General features: G+C 36.1%; 1 protein-coding gene across 3 annotated transcripts in view; it reads left to right on the top strand.

Moving 5' to 3' along the window:
* The window catches only part of ZZZ3 (zinc finger ZZ-type containing 3), a 57057-nt gene that overhangs the window by 21067 nt on the left and 9517 nt on the right, over positions 1-26473 (top strand). For 2 of the 3 annotated variants that reach the window (XM_084211246.1, XM_084211247.1), the window contains exons 2-9: positions 3005-3158; positions 5544-7105; positions 19274-19412; positions 20773-20920; positions 21002-21120; positions 21416-21487; positions 21659-21760; positions 22735-22830. In XM_084211246.1, coding sequence (XP_084067372.1) covers positions 5595-7105; positions 19274-19412; positions 20773-20920; positions 21002-21120; positions 21416-21487; positions 21659-21760; positions 22735-22830 — 2187 coding nt within the window. In that variant the 5' untranslated portion in view covers positions 3005-3158; positions 5544-5594. The remainder of the gene's footprint in view (positions 1-3004; positions 3159-5543; positions 7106-19273; positions 19413-20772; positions 20921-21001; positions 21121-21415; positions 21488-21658; positions 21761-22734; positions 22831-26473) is intronic. The other variant, XM_084211248.1, reaches the window with a different exon arrangement.

Here is a 26473-nt window from a genome sequence, read left to right as displayed (position 1 = left end):
TGTAATAGAGACATCTTTGGTTTGCTGATTTCAGGTCTGGTATACACCCAGTATATTCAGGTATTGACTGCTTCTTTTCATTGCCTCCTTTCTGGCTTAGGGCCATGTGGAACATACTCGTAACTGCCTCCATGTTTCTGAATTCCTTTAAACAATTGGGCTTGCACTTGACTCTCAGATAGACAGTACTGGCATAATCCAGAAAAAAAAGTTGTTTATTCTATTTAGGAAGGGTTTTCCTCATTCTGCTGTCTTTACCTGTTGGTTGTCATGTCCATGTAAATTTGTTTCATTTGTTGCTAGAAGTTTTCATGCACACAGTTCAGCATTCAGTAACTTTACTAAATAGGCTTGTGGTTAAGTTAAATAAAAATTTTAGCATAATGTGAATGTGATGATATGTATTGGTGGAGTATGCCTAAAGCTGAGTAAGTTTGAGGGTTCTTAAATGGAAAAAGTGCATACCTAGAAATGCATCCTGTATTGTCATCAAATGCTTGATTGTGTGCAAGATGTACAGACAGTTTTTGCAAGCAGTTGAACTTCAATCTCACTCTGATTAATGTGTGACCATTTCTTGTATGGTTTCAGCAGCAACATTTGCTCACTGGCTTCTTACACAGGTCCTTCCCCACAAGAGACAAATTCAGAGTCCCTTACTTATTTCAGAGCTCTGTCTCCATTACACTCTATTTAACCTGTAACTTCTTAATTTTTAGTGGGCTCTGAAGACCAGAGTGTATTGTTTCTTAGCTCATTATCACTCTTCAAACTTCTAGTCTTTATTCCAGTATTCTAGAATTCTTTCTTGAATGTTGATGTGGTTCTCTGAAGAAAGGCTTTTAGACCTAAAAGCTTATTTAGTTTCCCTTACACTCCTTATTCCAACTCATAAATGGCTTCTAAAATGAGTGATGTCCAAAACATTAAATTACTCTTCTATTGAATCTCTCTGCCACAGAAGATGTGGTTGTTCTAAGTGAAAAATGTCATTGTAATTGGTTATGCAATGTAAAGGAAAAATAGTTAATTTTCAAGACAGTTTTTCCAAGAACACTTCTGTGAAAAATTATATAATTGTTCACTTGTTAAGCCCTTGTGAATGTTGTTTTCTATGTTTTAAGCATAATTAAGTCATTTCACTGTATCCTGATTTAAGTTTCCTGGTTTTGTAAATTGTTATTGCCTTCCTCATCCCTGCAAACTGCTACCAGACAAAAAATTCTGACTAAGTAATTTTTTTACCCACCTTGGTTTCTTCTCTGAAGATATTTAAATAATAAAATTTTTTTTAAAAAATAATCTTTTTGCTGTGTCCAAAATGCTTCAGCTGTCCCCAAAGGCAAATGGACACAGCAGGGGTTGCGTCTTTCCTACTGTGAGTAAAATAGGCTTGTTTTGGGCAGAAGAGAATTGGAAGAGATGAGGTGTACAAATCTGACAAAATACTGACATTAGTATTCCAGCCATTCCTGAAACAACTTACTTATATGTTCTTTACTTAGGACTGGTAAAGTAATTAAAATTAATGAGATTAGGCCACCTTCTGTTTGGTTCACTGTTAATATTTTGTTTAATTGTTTTGTTTAAATGTTTTTTTTTGTTTAAATGTATTTTGTCTTTTTACCAAAGTTGCTGAGCTAGTATTTTTATTTGATATGTTGTTCTTTTGCAAAAATTGGTCAAACTCTGTCGTCGTATTGGCGTCTCTAGATGCATCAGTTAAAGGCATCTTTAAGAAAGGCAAAAATATGGATTAAGAGTGCCATGCATTTTCAAGTGATTGTCTTTGCCTTCTTCCATTCTTTGTTTGTCTTATTATGGTGATAGTTCTCTGCTGTTTGCTAAATTGAGGAATCCCACTGAATAAATGAAACGTGATTTGATTTAGTTACCTACATAATAGAATTTGTGATACTTCATGTAGCATCACTGGAGAAACATCTTCTGTTACTGAACTTCACTGCAATTAGACATAATTAATCTCTTCTCCTCTTATGCAGCCCAGTTTGTATTTTGAATTGGCAACTTAATGGTGAATTAATTTTCTGTTCTTACCAGTATGAAATCCTAACTAGGTTGAAAGTAAAGACAATTTTCAGTAATCTAAATATAAAAATGGTGTAGAATGAAGAATATGGAGGAACCTGTCAGCTTGTGGTTTAGATCATGAAGTTTTGAATCATCAAGATTGAAAAAAAGGTCACTTGTATGAAGTCAATAGAAAATGAAGAAAGCTTCAATAACCAGAATTCTTTAGTGAATTATGGTGCCTTCATAGTACTAGATGTTCCTAAATTAAATGTGATTGTTGGTGTAGTTTTTCAAGAGTAACTTGGTCTTTGGCACAGATGCCCAGATTGGAGACGACTGAAAGCATTGTGTAACATTTGGATCTATAGATGTATTTTGTCTTTCAATATCCAAAATATTTCACTTCCACTACAAATGAGGTGCTATACATTGTTTTCCTTGGATGAAGAACAGGTTTAATGTGAACTCTAGAAAGCATTTTAGTCGCATTGTATTTATGAAGGTTATTCAGAGATTTGGAGCCAATATAAGTTTAGAGGTCTGCTCAGTTAATTAAAATTAAACAGCAGCGTTTTTCACTGTGTATCTAATTACAAAATACAGTGCATTTCATAATTCATTAGGTCTGGTAATACCTGTCACGACTTGTTTTCTTATGTCTCTTCAAATACCTGCTGAAATTTGAACACTAACACACCTCCTGTGAATTCATTTGCTTGCACATTTGGTGTGATACAGTGAATCACTTAGAAACTACTAAGGAAAGCATTTTACATTTGAAACCTAAATTAACGTTTCACATATTTAATTACTTCATAGCATATTAATCTTTCTTTCAGTAGGACACTTTTAAAATTGATCATTTCTTCTTTAAAAAGCTGTTAATCTTTATATGTCCTGTTGCATTCTTCTTCTTTTCCCGTGTGGTAATTTAAATGTTTTATTGATATCTTTGTCTTTTTCTCAACAGTTTTCAAAATCTGGTTAATGTGATGGCATAAACTAGTAAAGCATTTGGATTACGTGATGGATATCAGCAATGGTGATTGATATTATTTGAGTGGTACAGTAAGAGTCTGCTGTATGAAATGCCAAAAGTTTACATTTCTTCTAGTTTTGCAATGGTAAGTTTTTTTATATTTGTACTAAGGAAATAATAACTTTCTTTCTTGTCATGTAGGGTGTATTTCTTGAGAAAGTATCAGATCAGTAAAGATTTCTTTCTTACATATGATTTCTAAAGTCTGTTGTGTTCAGAAGTAATTACTAACCAAAGTATACATTTGAATTTGGTTTAAGTTATTTAATTGGTACTGATTTGAAATGTCAGTTACTCACCCCTAATGTGTGCTAGCTTTAATGAGAACAACCTAGGGGAAATGGAATCTGTAAATAATGTTTGGGTTCAACCCCAAATGGGATCACTCTCCAGATGGTATTGAGCTTGCATGCAAAGAGGGAGAATATGCAGGCAAGTCTATCCATGTGGAAAATAGGTGTAAAAACCATTATAGAAAACACATAGTGTTTTGCTCTCTTCAGTCAGCTGCTGATGTTTGACCATTTGCTGCTTGACATATTATTTGTATTTTCTCTTAAGGCAGAGTGTGTTGGAGTGCTCACACCTATTTACTTTTAAGTGGGCAGAATGAAAGTTAGTGCTGCAGCATCTCTTTAGATACATTTTCAGGAATACAAACAGTGCACTTGTCCAGGCATTCATCTGAGGCAGCAGCAATAGCTAACAAGCAGGAGGGTTGTAGCAGCACAAATAAATTGCAGTTTTCAGAACATTTGAAATTTTCACTTTATAATTGTCTTTTTCTTTGTTGTACAAAGTGATGTGCTGTCATACCAGTTGTGTATGAGCTATACCACATGTACACAAAATTAATGTGCTTTCCTCTACAGTTTTGTCCAAAACTACACCAAGCAATGCTGTTAGGATACATTGCTTTCCTTAAGAAATACTGCTTGCATTGTGAATTCCTAAACACACAATACAGTAAATACTGGTAATTGTTAAACAGAATTATATTGGATGAGGATTTTCTCTTCTAGGACCAGCTTAAATAGTAGATTTGGGAGAATTTATGAATTTATGTTCTTGTTTTCCCCTTCTTCACTGAAAATAAAAAATGCCTCTTGAAGCAATTTTCTCCATTTGTTATTTTCAGCATTTCTAAATAATGTGTGAAAGGTTTGATTCCATATTTAAAATTTATAGTCTTCACATCATATGACAGTTGAAAGGATTTGTATAATCTGGAATTTGGGTAGATGAAAAAGGGAAGATGTGCCATTTTACACAAATGTGAAATGAATCTATTCATTAGCAAGGCTATTATGACAGGTCTGTGGTGATGTGGAGTTTGACACATTGAACTTTTAAAGATTAAATGAATAGAAGGGTAAGACTGAACAGAGTTCTCTTAAAAATTATTTTGAGATGCTGGGCAGGTCAAGTATTCCTACATTTCACCCTGAAATGTGAAATACAAGCACTCTTAAATGGTATGTTTTAAACTTATCTTTGAGTCTGACTTTACTTAAATCTGATCTGAGTGGTGATCCATCTCACCAGCTGAGAGGGAAACAGCCTTCCAGTACCTCAGATGAGATTCCTGAAAGAGTTAGGCTTTTGTTGTCAGAAGTGATGCAGAAGTAGGAGAGGCCCCACCTGGATATAAGAAAACATATTCTTGCTTTAAGGACTGGAACAGGATGCCTGGAGAAGTTGTGGAATATCTGTACTCAGTGTTTTGCAAGACTCAGCTGGATAATGTTGCATGTAACAAAATCTGAATTCAGGCCTCGTGTTCATTTGAATGGGAGGTTGGATAGAATTGCCTCCCAAAGGCCTTTCCAGCTGGAATGTTTTTATGATTCTGATTCAGAAATTTTGTTTTATTTCATTTTTACTAATAATAACTAAGTATTTTTTAGTGGTGCGCTTTATTTTTTTAATTCCTTGCTAAATTAGAATTGCAGTTCTGTTTTGTTTTATATGAGAGATTTGTTTTTTCTTTAAGCAACAACTGAGTAAGCAAATGCAATTTTAATGGTTTGCTTCTTAGTCTGTGAAACCATGTAACTGGGAACTGTGGGATATTAAAAATCCAGTCTTGTACCTTTTACTTGAACAGAAAAATTTAAATAATAATACCAATATCTTATAATATATATACAATACATAAAAACAGTGTATTTTAGTATCTAGAGCCTAACTGGGACATTCCAGCCTTACATAAGGCATAAATATGAGCAATACTCACAGAAGTACTAAAGCCAGAACAACCACAAATACCAAGTCAGCTACTTTGTAGCTGAGATGGAAAAATTTAATGCACTAAAGAAATGCCATGGAAAAAAGCAGTATGAATACATTGAATGGGTTTATTCAGTTTTATATTGGTACCTTTGTGACAATACATTCTTCACATTTGCTCTTTCTCTTGGTGTTTTTTAAATATTTTTTCTGACTGTTTTGTTTCCGTTTTTTTTCAAAGGTTTCCCAGTGAGTGGATCACAATGAACATACTTTAGGGACTTGCCATAGTATGGCTGCTTCTCGATCTACACGTGTTACAAGATCTACAGTGGGTTTAAATGGTTTGGATGAAAATTTTTGTGGTAGAACATTAAGGAACCGCAGTATTGCTCATCCGGAGGAGGTCTCAGCCCATCCTCAAATCCGATCCAGGTCACCAAAGAAGAGGCCAGAGTCTGTGCAAACTCAGAAGGGCAGCAACGGTGGCAGAACTACTGATTTGAAGCAGCAGAGTGCTCGGGAGTCATGGGTGAGCCCTAGAAAAAGGGGGCTGTCCACTTCAGAGAAAGATAATGGTGATAAACAAACTGTGGAAAATAGTGAAAAAAAACAGGCAGAACCTGTTTCACCAGTTTTGAAAAGAATTAAACGCTGCCTACGTTCAGAGGCACCCAACAGTTCTGAAGAAGACTTGCCCACTAAGGCAGAGAAGGAGTCATTGGAGCATAAAAGCTTAGTGTCGGACAATGATGCAGCCTCCACGGGGACTAAGCGAGCTTGTCGATGTCTTATATTGGATGATTGTGAGAAAAGGGAAGTTAAAAAGGTGAATGTCTGTGCAGAAGGGTTTAATAATTCTGCAGTAGTTGAGGAGGTTGCAGGTTATCAGACTGTCAATGGAGTTGGTGAGAGAGACTCAAATTCTCTTAACTGTGATGACTGTCAGGTTGATGGGAACGCTAAGCAGAACAGTGCTGGTTCCTGTACGCCCAAGGACAAAACAGTAGCAGAAAATGGAAACTCATTTGCCCATTCTTCGTTGCTGCTTAATAGCAGCAAAGAGGACAGTGTTGTAGACCATTATGTGCCTTGCACAAACTCTCAAGAACAGGTAAAGTTAGAGGACCACAAACCAATTAATGACTGCTTGCCTGAGGAGCATGCTAATCAGGCATTTGAGCCAGCTACAGGGTCCTTTTCTGAAATCCAGTCATCTTTGTTAAGGGATTCGGAGGAGGAGGTGGATGTTGTAGGAGATAGCAGTGCCTCTAAGGAACAGTGTGCTGAAAACGCCAATAGCAACCTGAATACTCACCATGACAGTGCATCAATCTCAGGTGAACCTGAACCACATTCTTCAGTGCTGAACTGTGTTTCGGCTCAGATGACAACTGTGTTGGAACTTCAAGAACACAGATACACATTGAGAACTTCACCACGAAGGGCTGCCCCTGCCAGAAGTAGCCCTCCTAAAAATAACTCTCCTTGCAGAGAAAACGGACAGGTTGAGGAAAATAATCTTAGTCCTACTGAAAAGAATGTACCTGTAGGTATTAATAATATCAATGGATCTCCCAAAAAGTCTGAAGAAATCAAACAGAATGAAAAAGAGAGAAGTAGTAATACAGGGGATCATGGGAGTGATGGACTAAGAAAGCCACTTTCTGAGTCTAGGCTTGTTGCTGGATTTGTACCATCTGCCAAAGAGAGTGCCAACATCCACACTACAGAGGAGGATGAGGAAGAGCCTGATGTGTATTACTTTGAATCAGATCATGTGGCATTGAAACACAACAAAGAGTATGTGTAACTATGGTAACCATGAATTCTGCTTTTGTTTCTTACCAAAAATATAATATTATTACAAAAATTATTAAGTATTTAACATACTTCCACAAAAATTTAAGTCTTTTATAATTTTCATACTCTTCAGTCTTCATTTTTCTTGTTTCTATCTCAAACAAAATTAAACTCTATTTAATATGCAGTATGGTACAGCAATGTGGTTTATACATTTCTAGCAATTAGGATTCTTGAGCCAGAACTTCTTTTTTTTTCTTTGGGTATTTGTTTCTTCAAAAATGCATCTATATTTATTTTGTCTTAAAAACTGTCTGGAAGGAAAACCAAAGGAATTATAATGTTTAATTAGATTTCAGTCATTTATCACCATATCCAATGGACACTACAGATAAAGCTTATACAATAATCATTCTGCTGTACATGTAAGTTAAAGTTAGATACTTTTTTCAGAGTGTCATGGGAAGCAACTCAGCATTATTGTGTTCAGGAAGATGAATTTAGCAAATGCAGCAACTTTCTCCAAAGTAAATTATGTCTACATTGCTATTTATATTAATTACATGTAAATATGGGAATATTATTATTGTTGTTATTATTATGCTCTGAGTTGTTTTAATGTTTATCATCTGAATGTCTGTGAGTAGAACTCTGGTAACTATACCCTGTGGTAAATGTGCAAGAGCTTTTGAAACAAAAGGGTGATTGACTGAAGAAAGGTTACATGGAGAAAATTTGGCTTCGGGTAGTAGATCAGGACACGGTTTTTTATTTCAGTCTTTGTAATTCTGTTTTTACTCCTCTGTGTTTTGCTCTTTAGTAGGTGTTCTGTATTTTGTTGTGAGTTCTGAAAGGCCAAGTGCAGATCATCTTCAGTTTTCTTCGTATGAAGGATTGAAGCACTGGTAGTAGTTCATTGTAAATGCAGTAAATGTTCACAGCACAGTTACTGTGAATTTGGGGCACAAGACACATGATTGTTTAATCTAGTATGACTGGATTTTTGATATTAGAGTTGCATTGTTTATATAGTATAATTTTATTCAGTAGTGGATATGGATTAATAATTTTAATCAGAAAATTTTGAATTCAAGCATAGGTTAGACAAACTGTGATTTCAAAATAATGATCAAATATTTGCAGCTTCAGCCATCAGTCCAAAGTGGACCCTTTACCAGTACATAGAAAGAAAATTACAAATGGGGAAAATGGACTGTTGTCTTTTGACTCTCTTAGGATGATTTTGGATCTGTATCAAATATGACTTCATCAGAGATGTTACTACACAGATTCATTAGTAATGTGGTTTGGTGTAGGGAGTCATATTTATTATAAATACTATAAAAATAACAGTAGTTTTTTCTATTCTCAAGCACAGATCTAAATTGTCCTTGGAAATTTCAGGTGTGTGCCCTAGTGTTAGCTTTTGAACATACCCAGTTCTGAAGAAAGGAGTAGTTGTTGTTCAGATTGGCAGCCTGTTTGTTGGGGAGCTTTTGAAATTCCAAATAGGACTTGGTAGCTTGCAACTAACTTGTTGCCTGAATGCAAAATTCCAGAAGTGGTTATTGTTTTTATTCTGTCTTATATTTCTACTTTCCCAAAGGGAAGCATGCTGCTGGGGGGAGGGAGTGTAGCCTTATCTTTTCTTTTAAAAAAAAGTTTGATAGAACTGGAAAACTACATGCCATTCTTTTTTGTTGTTTACATTTCTAAGTTTGGTATATTGATGGTTCTGCATGGTAATAGGATCCTTCTGAAGAACTTCAGTCAATATTTTGACATATGAGTGCAATTGTCATTTATCCAGAATTTCATGCTTCAAGAGTAAATCAAGTGCAGTGCACTATGTCCTCTATCCAGTTTTAAAAATAGCAAAGTTCATTAGAGGATGCTCTTAATTCATGTGTGACAGTTTTTGAATAGTGTCTTAATTATAGCCTTGTTTAATCATTTGGTACTTACTTTCTAAAGTATTAAAAAACCCCAGACCCTGCCAGTTTATCTGAAATGTATTCTCTGGTGGGTCAGATACAAAGAATTCCAGGGTTCCCATGCTATTAATGCAGGTTCAGCTGGGGTAAAGGATATTCACTTTGCTTGTGGTAGTTCTGGCTAAGCCAAGTGTTCTGATGTTCTGCATGTCACGTCTTCAAATGGTACAGTTTTGGTTTGCTGCCCTTCATCAGTTTGGGATTAATATGGGTGATTATTTCTCTGGTTTATGTTTCTGTTCTTTTTGAAAATCCAGTTCAGACATTAGCATCTTGGCTTGGTTGAGGAGGCAGATTTCTTCAGGGTGGCATTAGTATAATTCTTCAGATATTCCATGGCAGAAAAAAAACCACATTCCTTTGTGGCAGAGAAGCATTTTTATGTGGCTGTAAATTTGTATTATTTCTTGTTACATAACATAGCTTGGTGACATACATATTCCTACAGTTGGTTTTCACTTTCCAGGAAATTATTGTGACATTGATAAAAATATGAATATACTGAAAACTTTAAGAGCTGTTGATAAGACTTGCTATAAGAAAAAAAAAACCCTAACTATATATTGTCATATTTCTGTATGAATTTTGTTGCTTTTTGAATATTAACATGTTTAAGCAATATTCATATATTAATATTTCTGAGAAAACTGGATGATATCATAGAAAAAATAACTTTCACAGATTATGGAATGCTGTTATTCAGAGAGAAGGCTGAAATGATGGATGTTCCCACAGCTTCTTTATTAAAATAGATCTGTCCTACAAAGACAGAGATGAGATCTTTAAGCAGAAATTTTATCACAACATAGACATTTTTGTAGATATTAACAGACTGATCTGGGGGTTGTATAGTTGTGAAGTGTTATGTTGTCTGTTGCTACACACATAATTGGAATTTTTGTGTATTGTAATTGCCCTGAGAAAAGTATGGTCTAGTGTATATTTGAGAATTTTGCTTCTATGTTCTAGCTCAGAAATGTTTGTGTTTTCTCTTGAGATACTTTAATCGAGACTGAACTTCCTGATTTAAAACTTTCTACACTGCTGAATTTTATATGCTGTGCTTAGTATTTTGCATATGTCTTTCCTCAGGCATTTCTTATATGTCTTTGCTGTATCTTTTTATGCTGTAATTCTATCTCCTACTGCAGCAGCTTACTTTAATTTTCTGTCTGGTGCAGCATTTTTATTCTCAGAACTTTCTGCCTTTGCCCAGTGTTACATTTAGTGCCCTTTTTTGGTTTTGTTTTTTTTTTGCTTCTTCTTCTTCCTCTCTATTTCCTTTGGAGATTTGTAATGTTTGGCAGGTATTAGCTTGCACAAAGGGACAATCTGTGTTTGACTCTTGGTCCCAGGTTCTAGATGAAAATGAGATTGAGGAATTGAGGTGTCTGTACATACTTGTCAAAGGAAAAGTTATGTGACACTGAATTTCTGCAGGACTAAAGATAAATGTTTGGTTAAGAATGTTGTAATCATACTTTTTAATTACATAAACTATTCAGTAAAAACTAGAGCTCTTATTTTGCAAGAGGTGATGCCTTGGGCATGTGCTGCATCAGCTTTTTGCTCCCTAGGAATGGGCACACTCTGGGAGCCATTAAATGTCAGGTACATTTGTCACATTTGTTTTTCTTCCCTGAGCAGAGGCATCTTGCTGCCAGCCACAGCATCATCCCAGTGAACAGCACTGGCAGACACAGTGCAGTCCTCACTTAAATAGTACATCCTGTGGAAAGTAAAGCTTGATTTCTTTTGGATTTGTGTCCTTTACTCCTTGAATTCCTTCCTGATTTGCCTGCTTTTCTTTGTCAGCCTACATCTCTGTAGGCACTTCCAAGAGTCCTCTGTTGCAGCAGTCACTCATGGAAGAGATCTCTTCCAGTGCAGAGATGTTTCCTTGTTGGCTGCCTTGGTGTGGTGCCTCTGGATCTGCAGGGTGATGGATTGATGGAGGAATGTGACAACTAAAGTTGAATTTTGCTTGCCTGTCTCTTGTAGTGACGGTAGTTATGGTCTCACCTCCTTTCCAAGCTGCCAGTTTTCAGAGAATGCATAAGAATTCAGTTTGTCTTTCCAATTTCTTTGGTCAACATGGACCAAAAATCTTGGAGGGGAAGAATACACAAATATTAAAAAAAATTCAGCCACAAGCAACAAGAAACCTATTATTCCAATACAAGAAAATGTAGAAAATTCTTTTTCTGCTTGTTCATTTGGAAGTGCTTACCATTTCTAAAGATGCTCATTAGTAAATTCATCTAAAATGGAAAATTAAGGATCAGTAAATAATAAAAATGGCTTTGAGGTGTAGGAAATACCACTTGGAAACAAATATCAAATGCCATAGGAATCACAGTCCTGATTAAAAAAAAAAAAGAGCAAGAAAGCCAAGAAAAGATGGGGCAGTAATGTATTGACCCAGGCCAGCTGTGTGGAGAGTGAGGCTCTGGCTGTGGTTTTGGCTGCTGACACAAGGACACTTAAAAGCAGAAGCAGTAAATTGTGGTTATACCAGTTACGTCAGTGTAAAGTTGTGTGGTGGAACAAGGAATAAATTAATGTTACCATAATTGCCTACTTGGTAGGGAGCACTAAAATATTAGTAGGCATAATGATGCCACCAAGAAGACAAGAACAAAGTGACTGCCATTTGCTTTGAGAATGGATTGTCTTTATTTGTCAGTTTTAACTAACCCAGCTTAAAATTGCTTCATGACTAATTTTAAGTTTTTGTTCTGGTCTTTCATGAAGTTCTGACAGCATCTCTAGCATGAACTGCAAACTGACCAGCAGTATCTTTTAAAAAGAAGTTGCATGAGTACTACATATTGTAGCTGCTTTCAGTCAGCAGGGAGTCCTAATCAGTTTTTCCTTTGGTACAACAATTCATGCTTTTGAGAGTTAGAAAGGTCCTACTATTTGCTTTCCTTAAAACTTTGTTCTTGGTAGGAATAGCCAGCTGATTTTTCATTTTTTTGTTATTGCACATCTTTATTTTGCTTTGGTTAGCTTAAAGTAAAAATATTGCTGCTGTTTTGTATAGCAATCTTTGAAAGTTTTTGTGCTTCCTAAGCCAAGGACCAGCTGTATTTGTCCACAGTTTATTATAGTGAGTACTAATAAAACTACAAATTTGACTAATTTTCTTCCTTATTTTTAACTTTTTTTCTACTTGTTTAGCCAAAAAATATTGGTGAATAATGCTTGTATTGCTGTTAGAAATTCAGCCATTCATTATTGTAGATCATATTCTTGTAATTTGGTTCTAATATTCAGATATCACTGTAACAGATACTTGAGGGGAATATGTTAATTCGTTCCAATAGAGGAATATACACCTGAAGAACTGAGTGTATGTGTGTGTCTTGTTTGGGTGAAAACCTGCAGAAACTAATTTAGAGTGAGTTGAAGGAGTTCAATAACCAGTGTTGTCAGCTTTCTGTGCTTGCTTTACCTGAGGATTTCTGTGCAGTTGGATCAGTTTCAAGGGAACATGGGTTGCTCTTACTTTGTCTCTGGAATAAAGCTCTTTCTGATTGTTTGCTTCCCCCAGCATCTTTCTAGAGAAGAATATCCAAGTGGGCATGCTGGAGGAATCTGTGATATTTTTCCCTCAGTAAAGGAATTGAGACCATTCTCATTAGAGATGATGAGAGGGAAGGAAAAAAAGTTTGGGGTGTGCTGTCAGTCTGTCTTTGTGCCATTTGGGAAGAAAACAATTTCTGTCATTATCTCATGTCAGTTCAAGCCTGGAAAATAGAGGAACAACAGGGACCTGTATCATCTTCCCTGCTGAATGTCACTGGCTGTCCTGCAGGCAGATGGTTTAGAGTGCTGTCAATATCAAAAAGCTATATTAAACTGTGTTAACTGGGTAAGGACTGGTGAGTGCTGTTTTGTTGACAAGACTGTAACCAGTTCTGTGGTTTTTTAGAGGCACAGAGACCTAATTGCTACTAAAAATTCTGAAAAGTTGCTGGAAATGTATTTGGTAAGGGTGCTTTTGTGCAGCTAATATTAAATCCTGTTGAGTGTGTTGGACAGCTCTTGATGAGAATGAGGCCTCTAGAAATATATGAGTGTGTATTCTGTTTGTAGGGAAGAGTTAAAAATTTAACAAAGAAGAGGACATCACAAGTCGATAACCAATAAAATACTTTTCAGGTGGTTGAAAATCTGAAGCTGTTGAAAGAAAGGTAAAATTTGAGTGGAAAATGGTTTTTTTGCATCCAGGTAAATTACTGCAGTACGATTTGTTTTTTTGCCTTAGGATTTGTTGGGTTTTTAAAAATGTCCTTTAAAAATGTGCTTTTTGGGTTAATTCTGTTTTGTTTTAAATAGGTGTGAGGCTGACATTCAGAAATAGTGCTTTGTGTTCTATTCTTGGCTCAGTAGAGTTGAAGAAGCCATGTAATATGTACTCCTGTTGTTTAATGTATAACACAGAGATGCAGTTTAATTATTTACTTGCCTTTGAAATACTTTAAGATGTCTGCAGCGTGAATATTAAATCTGCATAGTGAAAGTGCAGTAAATGACAGTGTGTGTAAAGAGGTTAAGCCAGAGTAGAAAGCAGTTTAGTAAGGAGTTGCAGAAAAGCCTGTAAGTAGATTACCTTGGTCATAGTGTCTAAGCATTAGGTAGGTAAAAATCCACCATATGCTGCTTCCTCCAGGCACAGGTGCTTTTGCAAGCCCTGACATGGGTTGATATATGTATGCTCTTATTGATTATACCCTTTAACTCTTTTCTGTTTCTGAAGGGAGAGATCAAAGAAGGTCCATTCTGCATCAGTCTCTTGTGCTTCCTTATTGCTGTTGTGTGCTCTACGTGTCCAGCATTGAATCCCAGACTCTTCCAGAGTGCAGTCAGAGATTTTTAAAAATCTTAGTTACGCGTCAGAATTATTTGCAAGAGACTCTGCAATGTCAAAATTACTGTATTTTAATTACTGTGTTGTGACACTGGCAATGATTTCAGGCCAAGCTTAGGAGCTGGGAGCATTTTCTGTTATCTCTGAACTCAAGCTAAGCCCAAACAAAAAACCATACTTCTTTGAAATGACAGGGTTGTGTTTGATCTGATTCACAGGTTTCTTCAGGGAACCAATTTCTTTAACTACAGCTCCTTGGGTGACTTGGAAATTCTAAGTTCAATTAATATTTCCCTTTCCTACATAATTTACAGTCTTTACATTTTTAATATCCAATACTTTCTCATAGCATCTAATGAAGGATGCAAAATTTTTTTTAAACTGCTGTTAGTAGACAAAAGTCCAGAGTAAAAAATTACCTGGGTTGAGCAGGTTGTAATCTGTACTTTGCTGGAGTGCCAGCAGATGGCAATGAAACAAAGATTTGCTCAAATCCTCCTGGTGACTAACCAGTTTTGTCAGAGCTCTTGGAAATACAAAATAGCAAGGTTTTTTTATATATATTTTAGCTGTGTTTTATTATGAGGCATGTGTATGTACACCCTCATGTAAAACAGTTCCTACCTGCACAAGAACAAATGAGTACTTCTAAATTGCAGAACTCATTTTTAGTGTCAGAGCCTTCCAGAATTGATGGTACTTACATTTTAACATACTGTGGACTATATAACTGGAGAAATGCAGTTAGTTATGGGAGTGGAAATTGATGACCACCAGCTACACAGCATTTTAGAAGTCAAGAGGATAAATAACTTCTTTTTAATTAGGCATCAAAGTACATATCTTTGCAAAGTACTGAGTGATGTAAGGCAAGTGTAGCTGCCAAAGTAATTTCAACTGACTTTGGATATTGATTTAGAGTTGGTTTTTTTTTTTTATTGGTGTGAATGTTATCAACAGCCACTTTATTTCCCCCACTAATTTGATTTAGCTACCTAAAAGGTAAAATCTTTGTTTTGTACTATCAGCTGCTCACATCGCTCATTCAACTAAGGATGTTCTTCTCTTCAAGGGAGAGGAAACCTGCAGAAACCATGGAGAGACTCTGTGACTGACAGACTTTTACTGTAAAAATGAAATTATTTCTTTAAAAATTCTGAATGATGTGGCCCCTTTTATAGGTCAGTGCCAAGTTATTTAGTATAGAAGAAAAGAGTTAGCTTAAGAAACATGCCGTTGTTAAGGCAGATAGATTCCATATTCATATAGTGGTTTCTAAAGGTTGCTTTAGGTCCTGACACAGGGAAACTAAAATCTGTGATGTGACTCTGAGTACTCTGATGGGAAATGTAAGTGCTATTAGAAGGGAAAGAATGGAGGGGAGAGGCATTTTCAAAGCAGATCTCAGCAAACTGGATCAGAATGGACGTAGGTCTCACTAAGGCAATAGCTGTGCTGTTCTCAAGTTTTGTCACAGGCAAGAGAGGAGGCTGTGTCCCTAATCACTATTAGAACAAGATTCATGGAAATTAATTGTGTAAGAACTAATTACTTATGGCATGACTTCCAGAAATCTGGCTCTGCTCTGTGATAATTACTTCAGGGAGCAATCCAAAAGAGTGGAATACTTGTCACTGCAAAAGAAAAACTGAATCAGCAGGAATTTCTGCTGATCACTGTCAGTCTGTAAGAAGCAGCTTTCCTTTTTGAAATATCGGTGCCTCAAACCCTATGTTAATCAAGGTTTTTCAGCAGAGATTCTGAAGCTGTTTTGTGCTATGAGGAATGATTCAAATGTTCATCCAGAAGATTCCTGGCAATTAACATGAAGTAAGAACTTGCAAGAGTGTTTCAGTACTGGGATTGTGGAAACAGAATTACATTCTCTGGAGTGAAAGTTTTCCTGCAAAGAAAACTGCTTTGGGTTTTGTATGTGCTAACAAGTTAGTGTTTAGCATTGAGGAAAGTGTAACTTCAGTCAGTGGAAGGGACCTGTCTGTGAGTTTACTCAAGAGTGTGTGATTTTGGCAAAGGATGTGGGATAATTTTCCTTGGTAATTCCTGACAGGTCTTTCGGAGAAAATGATGCAATGTAGCTGGATGATGCAGACTTGCTCTTTGAGTGCCTCACTGAAGGGTGGAGCTGCTTTTGCAGCAGATTAATGAACTACTTTTTCCTTTAATAAAGACTTTTTCAATTTTGGAGAATTTTAACACAACTGCAGGAGGTTGTTTGGATCAGAATTGTGCTTACTTACAAAGAATCTGGAAAGATAGAAAGTAGAATTGTTAGCCACTTTTAAAAATACTCCTGGAAATTACTCATTCACATGATCTCTTGCAAAATGCAGCAGGAGCATTCTGGTAGCATTTGAGGCTAAGAAGCCAGAATTGACAGAAGCTTCAAGAAGGGGCTCAGTGTGTTTGTGTTTTTATGTAGCTTGCTGCTTTTTCAGAGAAATACTTGGCTTTATTACAATCATGCAGGGTGAGAGAGCCCGTACAAACCTGTGGGAATATTAGTTGTTCAAAACTTAAAAGAACATTTGCAGACATACAGCTCACTCAAAGGTCCTGTGGAAGTTGAAAGGGATGTGCAGTGGTTTGGGGAGAATGCAGTTCTCCAGCAAGTACCAGCATATGGAATATGTAGGCTGAGTATTTCAGGAGTAGCATTTTCAAATTTTTTTCCCAGATAGTGAAAGATCCCCAAATCCCTATTTTTGTGTATTTCAGTGCTTCTGATACTCACTTGATAAAACTGCAGTCTTATTCTTGGGCTTCAGAATATATTAATTCATAAAAACTGAATATGGAAGTTAAAGTAAATAGCTCCAAGTTAATCCATATCTTAGTAGAGTTACAAAAAAGTGCTGGGAAACCTTTTATTCTGAACTATTGGTTCAAAGACCCCTTTTCTCAAATTATAGTGCTACTCTGTAGCTACAGATCAGTATCATGTGACATGTTTTTTGAATGATCCTGACATTCTTGTATTTTTACTTAATTCCACAAAGACCACTTCAGTGAGGTCATGTGAATGCTTTAATGAGGGAAGTAACTGAAGTTGATTTGATTTGAAGTATTCTTGGATTTGTGTTATTTTTCCCCAAATGTAAATTCATCTCTTTCCATTCTGACTAAATTATTTAAGGCTACCTCATTAAGATGATTTCTGTCTTCCCTTTACACATGCGAATCGTCATTAAATTATTGCTTCATTTAAATCTCCAATATTTGGTTCCTTTTTACTTCTGTGTATTTGCATGTTTTAAATGAAATTATTACCTTTCTTTCAGTTTCATTTAGAAAATCAATTGCTCAAATACAATTTGAATAAATGAAGTAAAATGGCTCCAGAAAGAAAAGTTAAATACCTGCCTTTTTTTAGATGCAAATTTGTGCAGCTGCTGAGCCTCTGTTACTGCGGCTGTGTTAACACAAGTTTGGGCACCTGCTGATGGAAACAGGCTTTTTGTTGTCCAGGGTAAATCCTCTCCCCAGGTATCCTTAAGCTCTTCTGCGTTGTTACAGCTGCATCTGCTGGCATCCTGCCTGTTTGATTTCCCTGGAGCCTCCAGGGCTCACGGTGCCGCTAGCTCCTGTACTCCTGAACGGCCTGAGCCCTGCTGTTGTCTCAGGCAGCTCTGATGTGGGTCACCACTTTTGTAAGCTCTTGCTGGAGTCAGTTTTTCACCTGCTGAATAGTCACATTAATTGTCTCACTTTATGCAGTGTTTTTTTGATTAGAAGAAACTGGAGTACTTTCCCAGTAATGAAAATACTCAGTACTGTTCAGTATTAATGGCCTAATAAACAAGTATTTTTTGTCTTGGTGCCATGTAAACTTGAATATATGCAGACAAATGTACATAGTAATAAATTCATCACAGAATCGAGTCCTGTATTATAGTTTCAAATTTCAAAAAGTATAGCAATATTTTATAAATTTTTGTAAATGTTACATTTGAGTGGAAAGAAAATTGCTTTCTCTCATGGAGAGGCAACAGTTTAATGTCCAGGTAGAAACTTAAATATTTGAAGGTACAAAGCCTGTACTTTGCTGTAAGATTGTTTACTTCTGTCCACCTAAAGCCTTACCCAATCATTAGTGCAGTCAGTTGAAAAACTTGAATTACCTCAGTAAACTCTGGATCTTTTCTGTAGTACACATGGACTTACTTATGCCAGGCTTGTCTTTGTTTTAGCAATAAGGGAACAGAAAGAAAATGTACTGAAATACTGTACTAGTGACCAGCTTATACCTGATTTTAGTATGTGTATTTTGTCCTGGACTAAATTACAGTTGTAATATTAAATGTCAGAAAACATTGGCATGAAAAATGTTAATACATAATAATTTGCAACAGCAGGGGCCATGGGTAGCTATGAGATTTCAGAAACTGAAGTGGGCAGCTGTTACTTTAAAGCTAATAAAAGGTATTAAATGTAGTTAACTTTTTAAAGGCTGTGTTAAAATGTCATATGATAAAGCTAACTCAGAGTCTGAGTTAGCTTTATGAAAACCAGTTTGGAATGCCCTCATTACTGGGTACAGGCATGACAGTCCCACCAGTGATGCTTGAACGTGTCTGTTAAATAGACATTCCATTGTCTATTAAATAGACATTCAATTGTCTGTTAAATAGACATTCAATTGTCTGTGACTCTGGGGGGACATGTTTGAGGGAACTCTGACACTTTCATTCAGCTTCTGTATTCTTAGAGGAATCTGGTTTGAATTTATTTTGCAAATTACTTATTCCTTGATTTGTTGTTACATTTCAAAAATGATTCTCATATTCTGCTCTGAGGTGGAGCTTCCATAAAATGCTGTGTTTACAAACTATTCCTGTCCAGCGTTTGGAAGGTTGAGGGAAGTGTTAAAATTCTGTGGCAGCCACTTGTATTGGGGTAGAAGGAAGCTGATGTTGAAGAGAAATTAGCTCATTTTGTTTGGGGTATTTTTAACTTTGTAAGCAAAGCCTGTTGGTTACAGCTGTTGAGAATATGAACATAGGTTGTCCCTGATACCATATTGTTTCAGCCACTGTAGAATTTACAGGTTTAAAGGAAGCCACTGGAGAGTTAAATATATTTTCCCTAATGGGTTTATATAAATTTATATAGTCTTAAAATTAATTTCTTTTTACTTTAATTCAGTAAAAATGTTCATGAAATGGTTCAGATAAGCTATGAAATCTGGTAGGTTCTGGCAGATAACCATGGCTAGTGTTTAGGTGGGGTGTGTCACTTTTAAAGGCAATTGCAGTGAGATGTTTTCCTTTGTCTCTGTAGTTATCAGAGACTGTTACAGACGATTGCTGTACTCGAGGCTCAACGTACTCAAGCAGTTCAAGACCTTGAAAGTTTAGGCAGACACCAGAGAGAAGCACTGAAAGATCCTATTGGATTTGTGGAAAGACTCCAGAAGAAGGTATTTCTATGGACTTTTCTTAAGTCTTCCTTGGAATTTTTTTTTTTTAATAACTAGTAATTCAGCCTCTGTAGAAATTGAATTTTATATATATATACTTGCATAAAAATTATGAGCTTAAAATCTTTTAACTGCTAAGCAAAAATAGCTCTTTGCTTTCTTACTAGATCTCTAAGACAGGTCTTCAGTGATTTTATCAGATATGTTTCCTTTCCTTTTTTTTTGGTATGTAGAAATGAAATTGTTAAATTTCAAATTATAGTGTAGGTCTTTTAAGACAACTTGAAGTCTACACATGACTGGAAGTATCAGATCAAAAACTTCCAGTCTTTCTCATTTGAGAAATGAAATGTTGTGCTTTGAATGAACTTGGTAGGGCATGTTTAAAGAGCAGGAGAGGTAGTCTTTATTCCAAACCCAAAGTGAACACGAGAAAACCTGAGTTACAGATAGCAGAATTGAATATTGTCTGATAGGGGAGAATCCATTTCTATAAGGAAGCATTTTATTTTCAAGCTTTAAACACCCTTGTAGTAACAGGAGTACTGAAGAAATGTTTTTAGCTTGAATCCTGTATCGCTGCAGCATCTACCACTGGCAAACACTTTACCTTCTAGTGTGATAGCAGCATGTATTTCAGTGAAGGATGAAGTTATGGTTCTCTTTTCCTAGGTCTGTAGATACCTAGGTCACATGTAAGCCCCTTGGTTTCAGTAGTTGTTTTTCTTTGAAGTTTTGAGATTAGTTAATAGCATGCATGATGTAAGAGTGTTGCATTTGCTAGTTGTTTTATGGGGAAATACTAATGACAGTTTCAAGTACTCTGGTGTACTTTTGTCCAAAAAGGACCAAAGGAGTGATAGTTTTGCAGTTGAACTTTAAATAAAGAGGTGAGCTTTGCTCTAGGCAGAAGACAGCAAAATCAGTGCAAAATAGGCATAGATTTCTCTGATGGGGAGAGTGAGGTATGAGGTGATAAAACTCTGAATCTTTGGGGTTCCTGGGTTAAGAAAGGTGCACATTCTCAGCTAATGGTATGTTTAATAAAGGACAGTCAGAAGCAGGTTATTGAAGTGTCAAACACCTGATTTCAGCTGTGAAATGCACACTTTAAAGCTTTTATGCTCAATAAGCCATCATTGACCGTGCCGCTGCATATTTTATATGCACTGTTGTGTATAATTCTTGAAAGATCTCACCTTCTCTTTTAAAAAACCGTGCTGCATGGCACTTCAGAAATTCTGGTTTTCCGTTCTTCTGTCAAATAAAAAGCAACACTGGGTTTTGGAGCATTTCGGTATTTGTAGGTTTTGGTTTGGATATAAAGTGACTACATTACTTTTCATTCTTATTTTTTCAGGTTGATATGGGTCTTCCATTTCCTCAGAGAGTTGTTCAGCTCCCTGAGATTGCCTGGGACCAATACACCACTAGCCTTGGAAACTTTGAGAGAGAGTTCAAAAACCGAAAACGTAACAGTAGGAGAGTGAAGCTGATTTTTGACAAAGGTAAAAGAAAGTGAGCATATGTGACAAGAAAGAAATGACCGGTGTGGAAGTTCAATAATTCTTCCTTTGTGTTGCTTACAGTAGGTATCCCTGCAAGACCAAAAAGTCCTTTGGATCCCAAGAAGGATGGAGAGTCTGTTTCATACTCTGTCTTGCCTTTAAGTGATGGTCCAGAAGGTTCCACAAACAGTCGTCCACAGGTAGTTGTTCAAAAGGAAAGAAAAAAAATTGCAAAATAATAATTTTTTTTTTCCCCTCCTTTGAGTATGGAGGGTGAGTGTCTTAACTGTTACTTCAAATGTTCATGTTGGTAATGACATGCCATTCCTGTACTTAAATCTTGGAACTAAGCTTTGGTTTCAACAAATCTTGTTTTGAAGTCTTATACTTTGGTTTGGTTTTGGTTTAACTTCAGTAGGAAGAGGGTTCAAATCAATTATCCCAGCTATAATTTTTCTAAACAGATATTCCATTTTATGTCCTGTATTTGAGCAGATGATAAGAGGGCGACTTTGCGATGAGACCAAACCTGAAACTTTTAACCAACTGTGGACTGTAGAGGAACAGGTAACAGGAAACTCTTTAATTTTGTAGCTGTGCCAACACACATAAGCATAAAAGCAAATTGTGTGATAATGTTTATGGCACTTGGGAGATCAGAATCATGTCTTTAGATATTTGACAGCTCATAACTGTACTGGGAAAAATGTATTTTATTCCTTTTTGCTGTTGATTTAGAAAAAACTGGAGCAATTGCTTTTGAAGTATCCACCAGAGGAGGTGGAGTCCCGACGGTGGCAGAAGATAGCAGATGAACTGGGAAATAGAACAGCAAAGCAGGTAATGTGTAAAACACTTCCAGAATTAATCCCTTATCTTTACTTTTTTTTTTTTTTTTACTATCAGTAAAGAAAATTCAATGTATTTTCAGTAATCACTTTGTCTTAAGAATGTAGCAGCAGAGCTTGCATTTCACCAATAACAATGGATCTCAAATACAGAATGTTAAATGTGCCCCAGAGCCCATGACAAAGTTGCCAGATATAATTGTTCATTAGATCTTGACAGCATGAATTTAATTCTATACAGCAAGTGTCGTGACACCAACTGTGCTCAGGCTGAGTTACACTGTAGTGCCCAATTTCCTGCACCTCAGTACTCTAGAATGGACAGACATGTAAATATCACAGGCAGAAGAAGGACACTGATGAGGAGACACCCAAGTATTTCTGCATCTGACTTGTTGGAATTTTTCCCCTAAGATGACAGAATTTCTCCATTTTGACCAGAAGTAAAAAATGCTAATGTTCTATATTTACAGTATTTTTATTTCTTTTATTTAATTTGTATATTTCAGATAAAAATATAATTAAGTACTTCAATATAGTGGATTTCCTCATTTCTCATCATATCTGTATTTCTCCACATCTGAAAAAATAGACATGCTTATTTCATAAATGGAAACCTACTTTCTGTGTGCTAACCATGGATAACGTATTTGGCGTTGCTAAGGAGGAGTTTAGCTGCAGCAGGAAGTACACTGGTACTAAAGTTCTTTCTGTTGCAATTTTTGCAAGATCTTCTTTGTGTTATTAAAGAAGGGTAATTTTTTTCTCTGAAAGCTGTCAAAGCATCTGGAAATAGTACAAATGCAGCTCTGCAAGATAGGTACCAGTTAGAGTAGTTGTTGCAAAGTAGAATCCAGAGGATTTCTTTTCCTGTTATTCTGAATCAATGTAGCAACCCTGGCAAAACTTTGAAGATCAGTTACATTTCATTTGACATTGAGTTGTTGCATGTTGGTTTTTTTCTAGGTTGCCAGTAGAGTGCAGAAATATTTTATTAAACTGACTAAAGCTGGTATTCCAGTTCCAGGAAGAACACCAAACTTATATTTATATTCAAAAAAGGTAAGACAATATTACAGAATCCCGTGTTTCTGTTTGCATTTATGTGGAATCAGTAATACTTTGAATAGATTAATAAAGTTACTTAATGACCTAATCCTTTTCTTTTGCCAGTAGCACTGTGGAGTGAATTGGATGTTAATTCTGGTTTCACAATGACAGCTCTTGGGAAGGTGAAGTGTTCAGGTTGCTGCTGAACAGGCAGGGTAGAATGATGGTCTTGGGGTACTTCTTCCTCATTTGTAAGTTTACTATAACTGATCAGGAAGTGGTAATGAAAACCCTGTTGGAAGAAGATAAGCAGCCCTATAATTCATACTGTACAGTAATCTTCTAATTAATAAAACCATAGAAAATGATGTATAACTGAGCATACTGAATTAGCTCAGGCAAAGGCTTAAGGCCAAAATGTCCATTAAAATACAGTGCTTTTCTGATCTTGGAATGGGTGAGAAAAAATATGGTCCCAGAAAATCTTAATTTACAAAAGCAAACACTAAATTTCTGTGCCCATATTTTGATTTAAATTATCTTTAAGATGCTCTTGGATACTAATAAGATCCATAGACAGTAAAAGAGGACAGTCTCAAGTTTTGTGGACTTTTTATTTATTTGGTTTGGTTTGGTTTTTTTTTTTTACTCAGTATTTACAAAATTTACTTCTTTAAAACCCCTTACAGTGGCATTTTGTGGAGTAACATAACTGGTTTGCATCTAGGTATCCATGATGTTTTCTGATAAATAATAGAGTAAACTTTCCATTGATTCTACAAAAAGGCAAACTTGCAGATTTAGTTCTTTGCAAGCTTAGAAACGAGAGTTGCTGTCCATGGGTTGATACAAGATCTACCACCACAGCTGGTGTGTAATGATTTGAAGTGTTACACACCCTTAGTTGTCTCCAGGTGTTCTCTGAAGTTACTGCAAACAATAAGTGCTTGTATTGGAGCCTTTCCACTTTGCCATCCATCATGGTAATACCATTTTACTTTCACCAGGGTTTTAATCTACTGTTGTGCTCTATAAACAGAGGCAGGGAAGGTGCAGACATGACTGTCTGCCACCTTGTCTATTGGAAAAGTGCTTTCTGGCAGAAGAACAAAAAAACAGCTGAAAACAGTGATTCCTTAAATACTGTGGAGATTCATCTGTCAGAATTCCAAATCACATAAACAGTTGGGGTTAATTTCTGTAGAATAATAATACTGTGTGGCTGATTTCAACAGGCATTGAAAATGTAGTTCTGAAAATTATAATTGTTTGAGTTCTTTATGCCACTCTTAACACTTAAAATTACCTTGGTCACACCTTTTGTTCTTTCCTGTTAATTTTGTTTGGAAAGACCATGATTACAGAATGTATGTAATGTTGTCAGGCAGCAGATCACTGTATTTCATAATCACTGGGAGTACTTAATCAGTTGATGTGGGACATTTAAACTGTATTTTTCACTAATTTGAACAGTGATTACACTGTGGGCAAACCCAGTATTATCCAAGAGCAAAACATATTTTCTGTAAAATTCTTAACAATCTCAAATTGCAAGAGCAATAGTCCCATCATACAGATTTTTCTTAGGCTTCTGCCTAGAAGATATCCAATATTCAGGTCAGTTTTTGCAGTGTGATTCACATCCTTATTGCCAAGTCATAAGAGTAATGTCATTCTGCCCTGGTTTGTATGAGTGGGATCTCTGTGTTATATTTGTATCCTGTGTAAGAAATAAAGCAGATGAAAAAGTGAAACAAATAGTGTATGTGGAGAAATGGAACTCTCAGCCTGCTGATAGAGCTGTCTGCTTAGAGCACAGATTGACAGCACCATACCAGGTTAGTTACTCCCAGGTCTCCAGTGGAGATATGATGTGGCAGAAAGGAAATATGAGGGCTCTTGGAAGCCTGGGTCATGCCTGTCCTAATTTTGATACTGAGTAACTGTAACTGCAGTGTACCTGCTTTATTGCCAGTAATAGAAGTTTGAAAACTGGATGCTAATACTTAAAGCACATACCTGGGGGAAAATGAGAAACATAGATATCTTTAATGTAAAGATTTGTGTCAAAAGGGATGCTTCACAAGAAAATACTTGCATTTCTCCACGGGGATTGTTCAGGATGCTTATTTAAAATGGTTACTGGAGAGGTTAGAAACCTATTCACTTTTTGAACATCTTGTTGAAGTTAACTTTGTATATCTATTCATATGACATATGTCTCTTCTAACTAATGATACTGGAAATTAAGCAGGATGCATCAGTTTATTTTCCTGTGTAACCATTACCTGCTGCTGATGAAAATAAAACTGGATCAGAGACTTACGACTCTAGTATTCAGTTCTTCAATTATGGCTTATCATTTTCAGTTTAATCCTTATATAATATCATTAGTGCACCTGCTTTTAAGCCTAATCCAGAGATATATTTTCCACAGGGAAAATGATCTTTAACTGTGTGCTTTTAAGTAATATTTTAGTTCATTCTTCACCAAAGGAAGAAAATTCAGATCCTGAGTTCAATTTGTAGGTCACAGCACTGTCATGCATGGCAGTGCTGCTGTATAAGTGTAGTCACAGTTTTCTTTTCCTGACTCCAGATCTAGTATTGAATGCAGATCTGTTTTCTGTTAACAGAAAATGTAAATCACTGTGTTGGCTGAAATGCCATCTATACATGGATGTATTTTAGAGAGGCTTGAAATCTTAAGGGAAATCATAAAAGCACCAAAACTCAGGTAGCTGGTGATCATAAGGCAGAAAGTGGAAAAATCCAACACAATAGATATAGTACATTAGTCTTAGAAGAAATTCTTGTTGTTTTTGTGCTGTAGTAGCTCTGCAGATCAGAGGTACCACCTTCCAGTTGTTACCACAGACTTCATGTCTTCCATTAAAGCTGAACAGAGCTAATCTCAATTCCTCCTGGTACTTCTGTCCTTGTAGATGCATTCCATCTAAATCATTGGTGTCATCTGTGCCTTTAGTTTTTAAAGTAAGCACAATTGTAAAATAAGGCTACATCCCCCTTTAGAGATAAAGGGTTGTACTATAATATTACAGGTTTGTAACTGATACAGGAACCTTTTGGGGTAAAAGCTCTTGCTAAAAAAGGAGAAAGCACTAAATATTGCAAGTTTGCCTTTTGTTTTAGCTGTATGAGCAGCTAGGCACTGTATAAAAGAATCCTCACTTTTATGATTGTTAGAAAAAACACTTTTCATGTTTACGTTTTTGATTCACACTGTAGGGTTTTTTTAAGTCGAGGAATGTAAGTTTTGACATTAAATGTCAAACTCCTAGTCTGGAAAGGAGCTAAATAAGGGGTTGAGTCAGTTTCATTCTCCCCAAATTCTTCTTTTTGATATTTAATATTCTCCCACTGGGGAATAAGTAATAGGGGCTGAGTGCCTTTAAGTCACTTCTTTTAAAATTGGCATTATTCTACACCTTCAGATAGCATTAAAGTTGAAAGTTTCTAGATGTGCACTAATGGAGTAATTTATTTCATCTAATGTTTTTTATGTTCCTTTTTCTTGCAGTGGCAATGAAAACCTTTAGGGAGCAGTTTTTTCTAACTCTTAGAATCCTCTTTTTATTGCAATGGATTGCTTTATCTTTCCTGCACCAGGACAATAGGTCTAGACTTCATTTTT

Source organism: Fringilla coelebs (genome assembly GCF_963513975.1).
Source record: "Fringilla coelebs genome assembly, chromosome: 9".
Classification (NCBI taxonomy): domain Eukaryota; kingdom Metazoa; phylum Chordata; class Aves; order Passeriformes; family Fringillidae; genus Fringilla; species Fringilla coelebs.
This window is presented reverse-complemented; position numbering and strand designations above follow the sequence as displayed.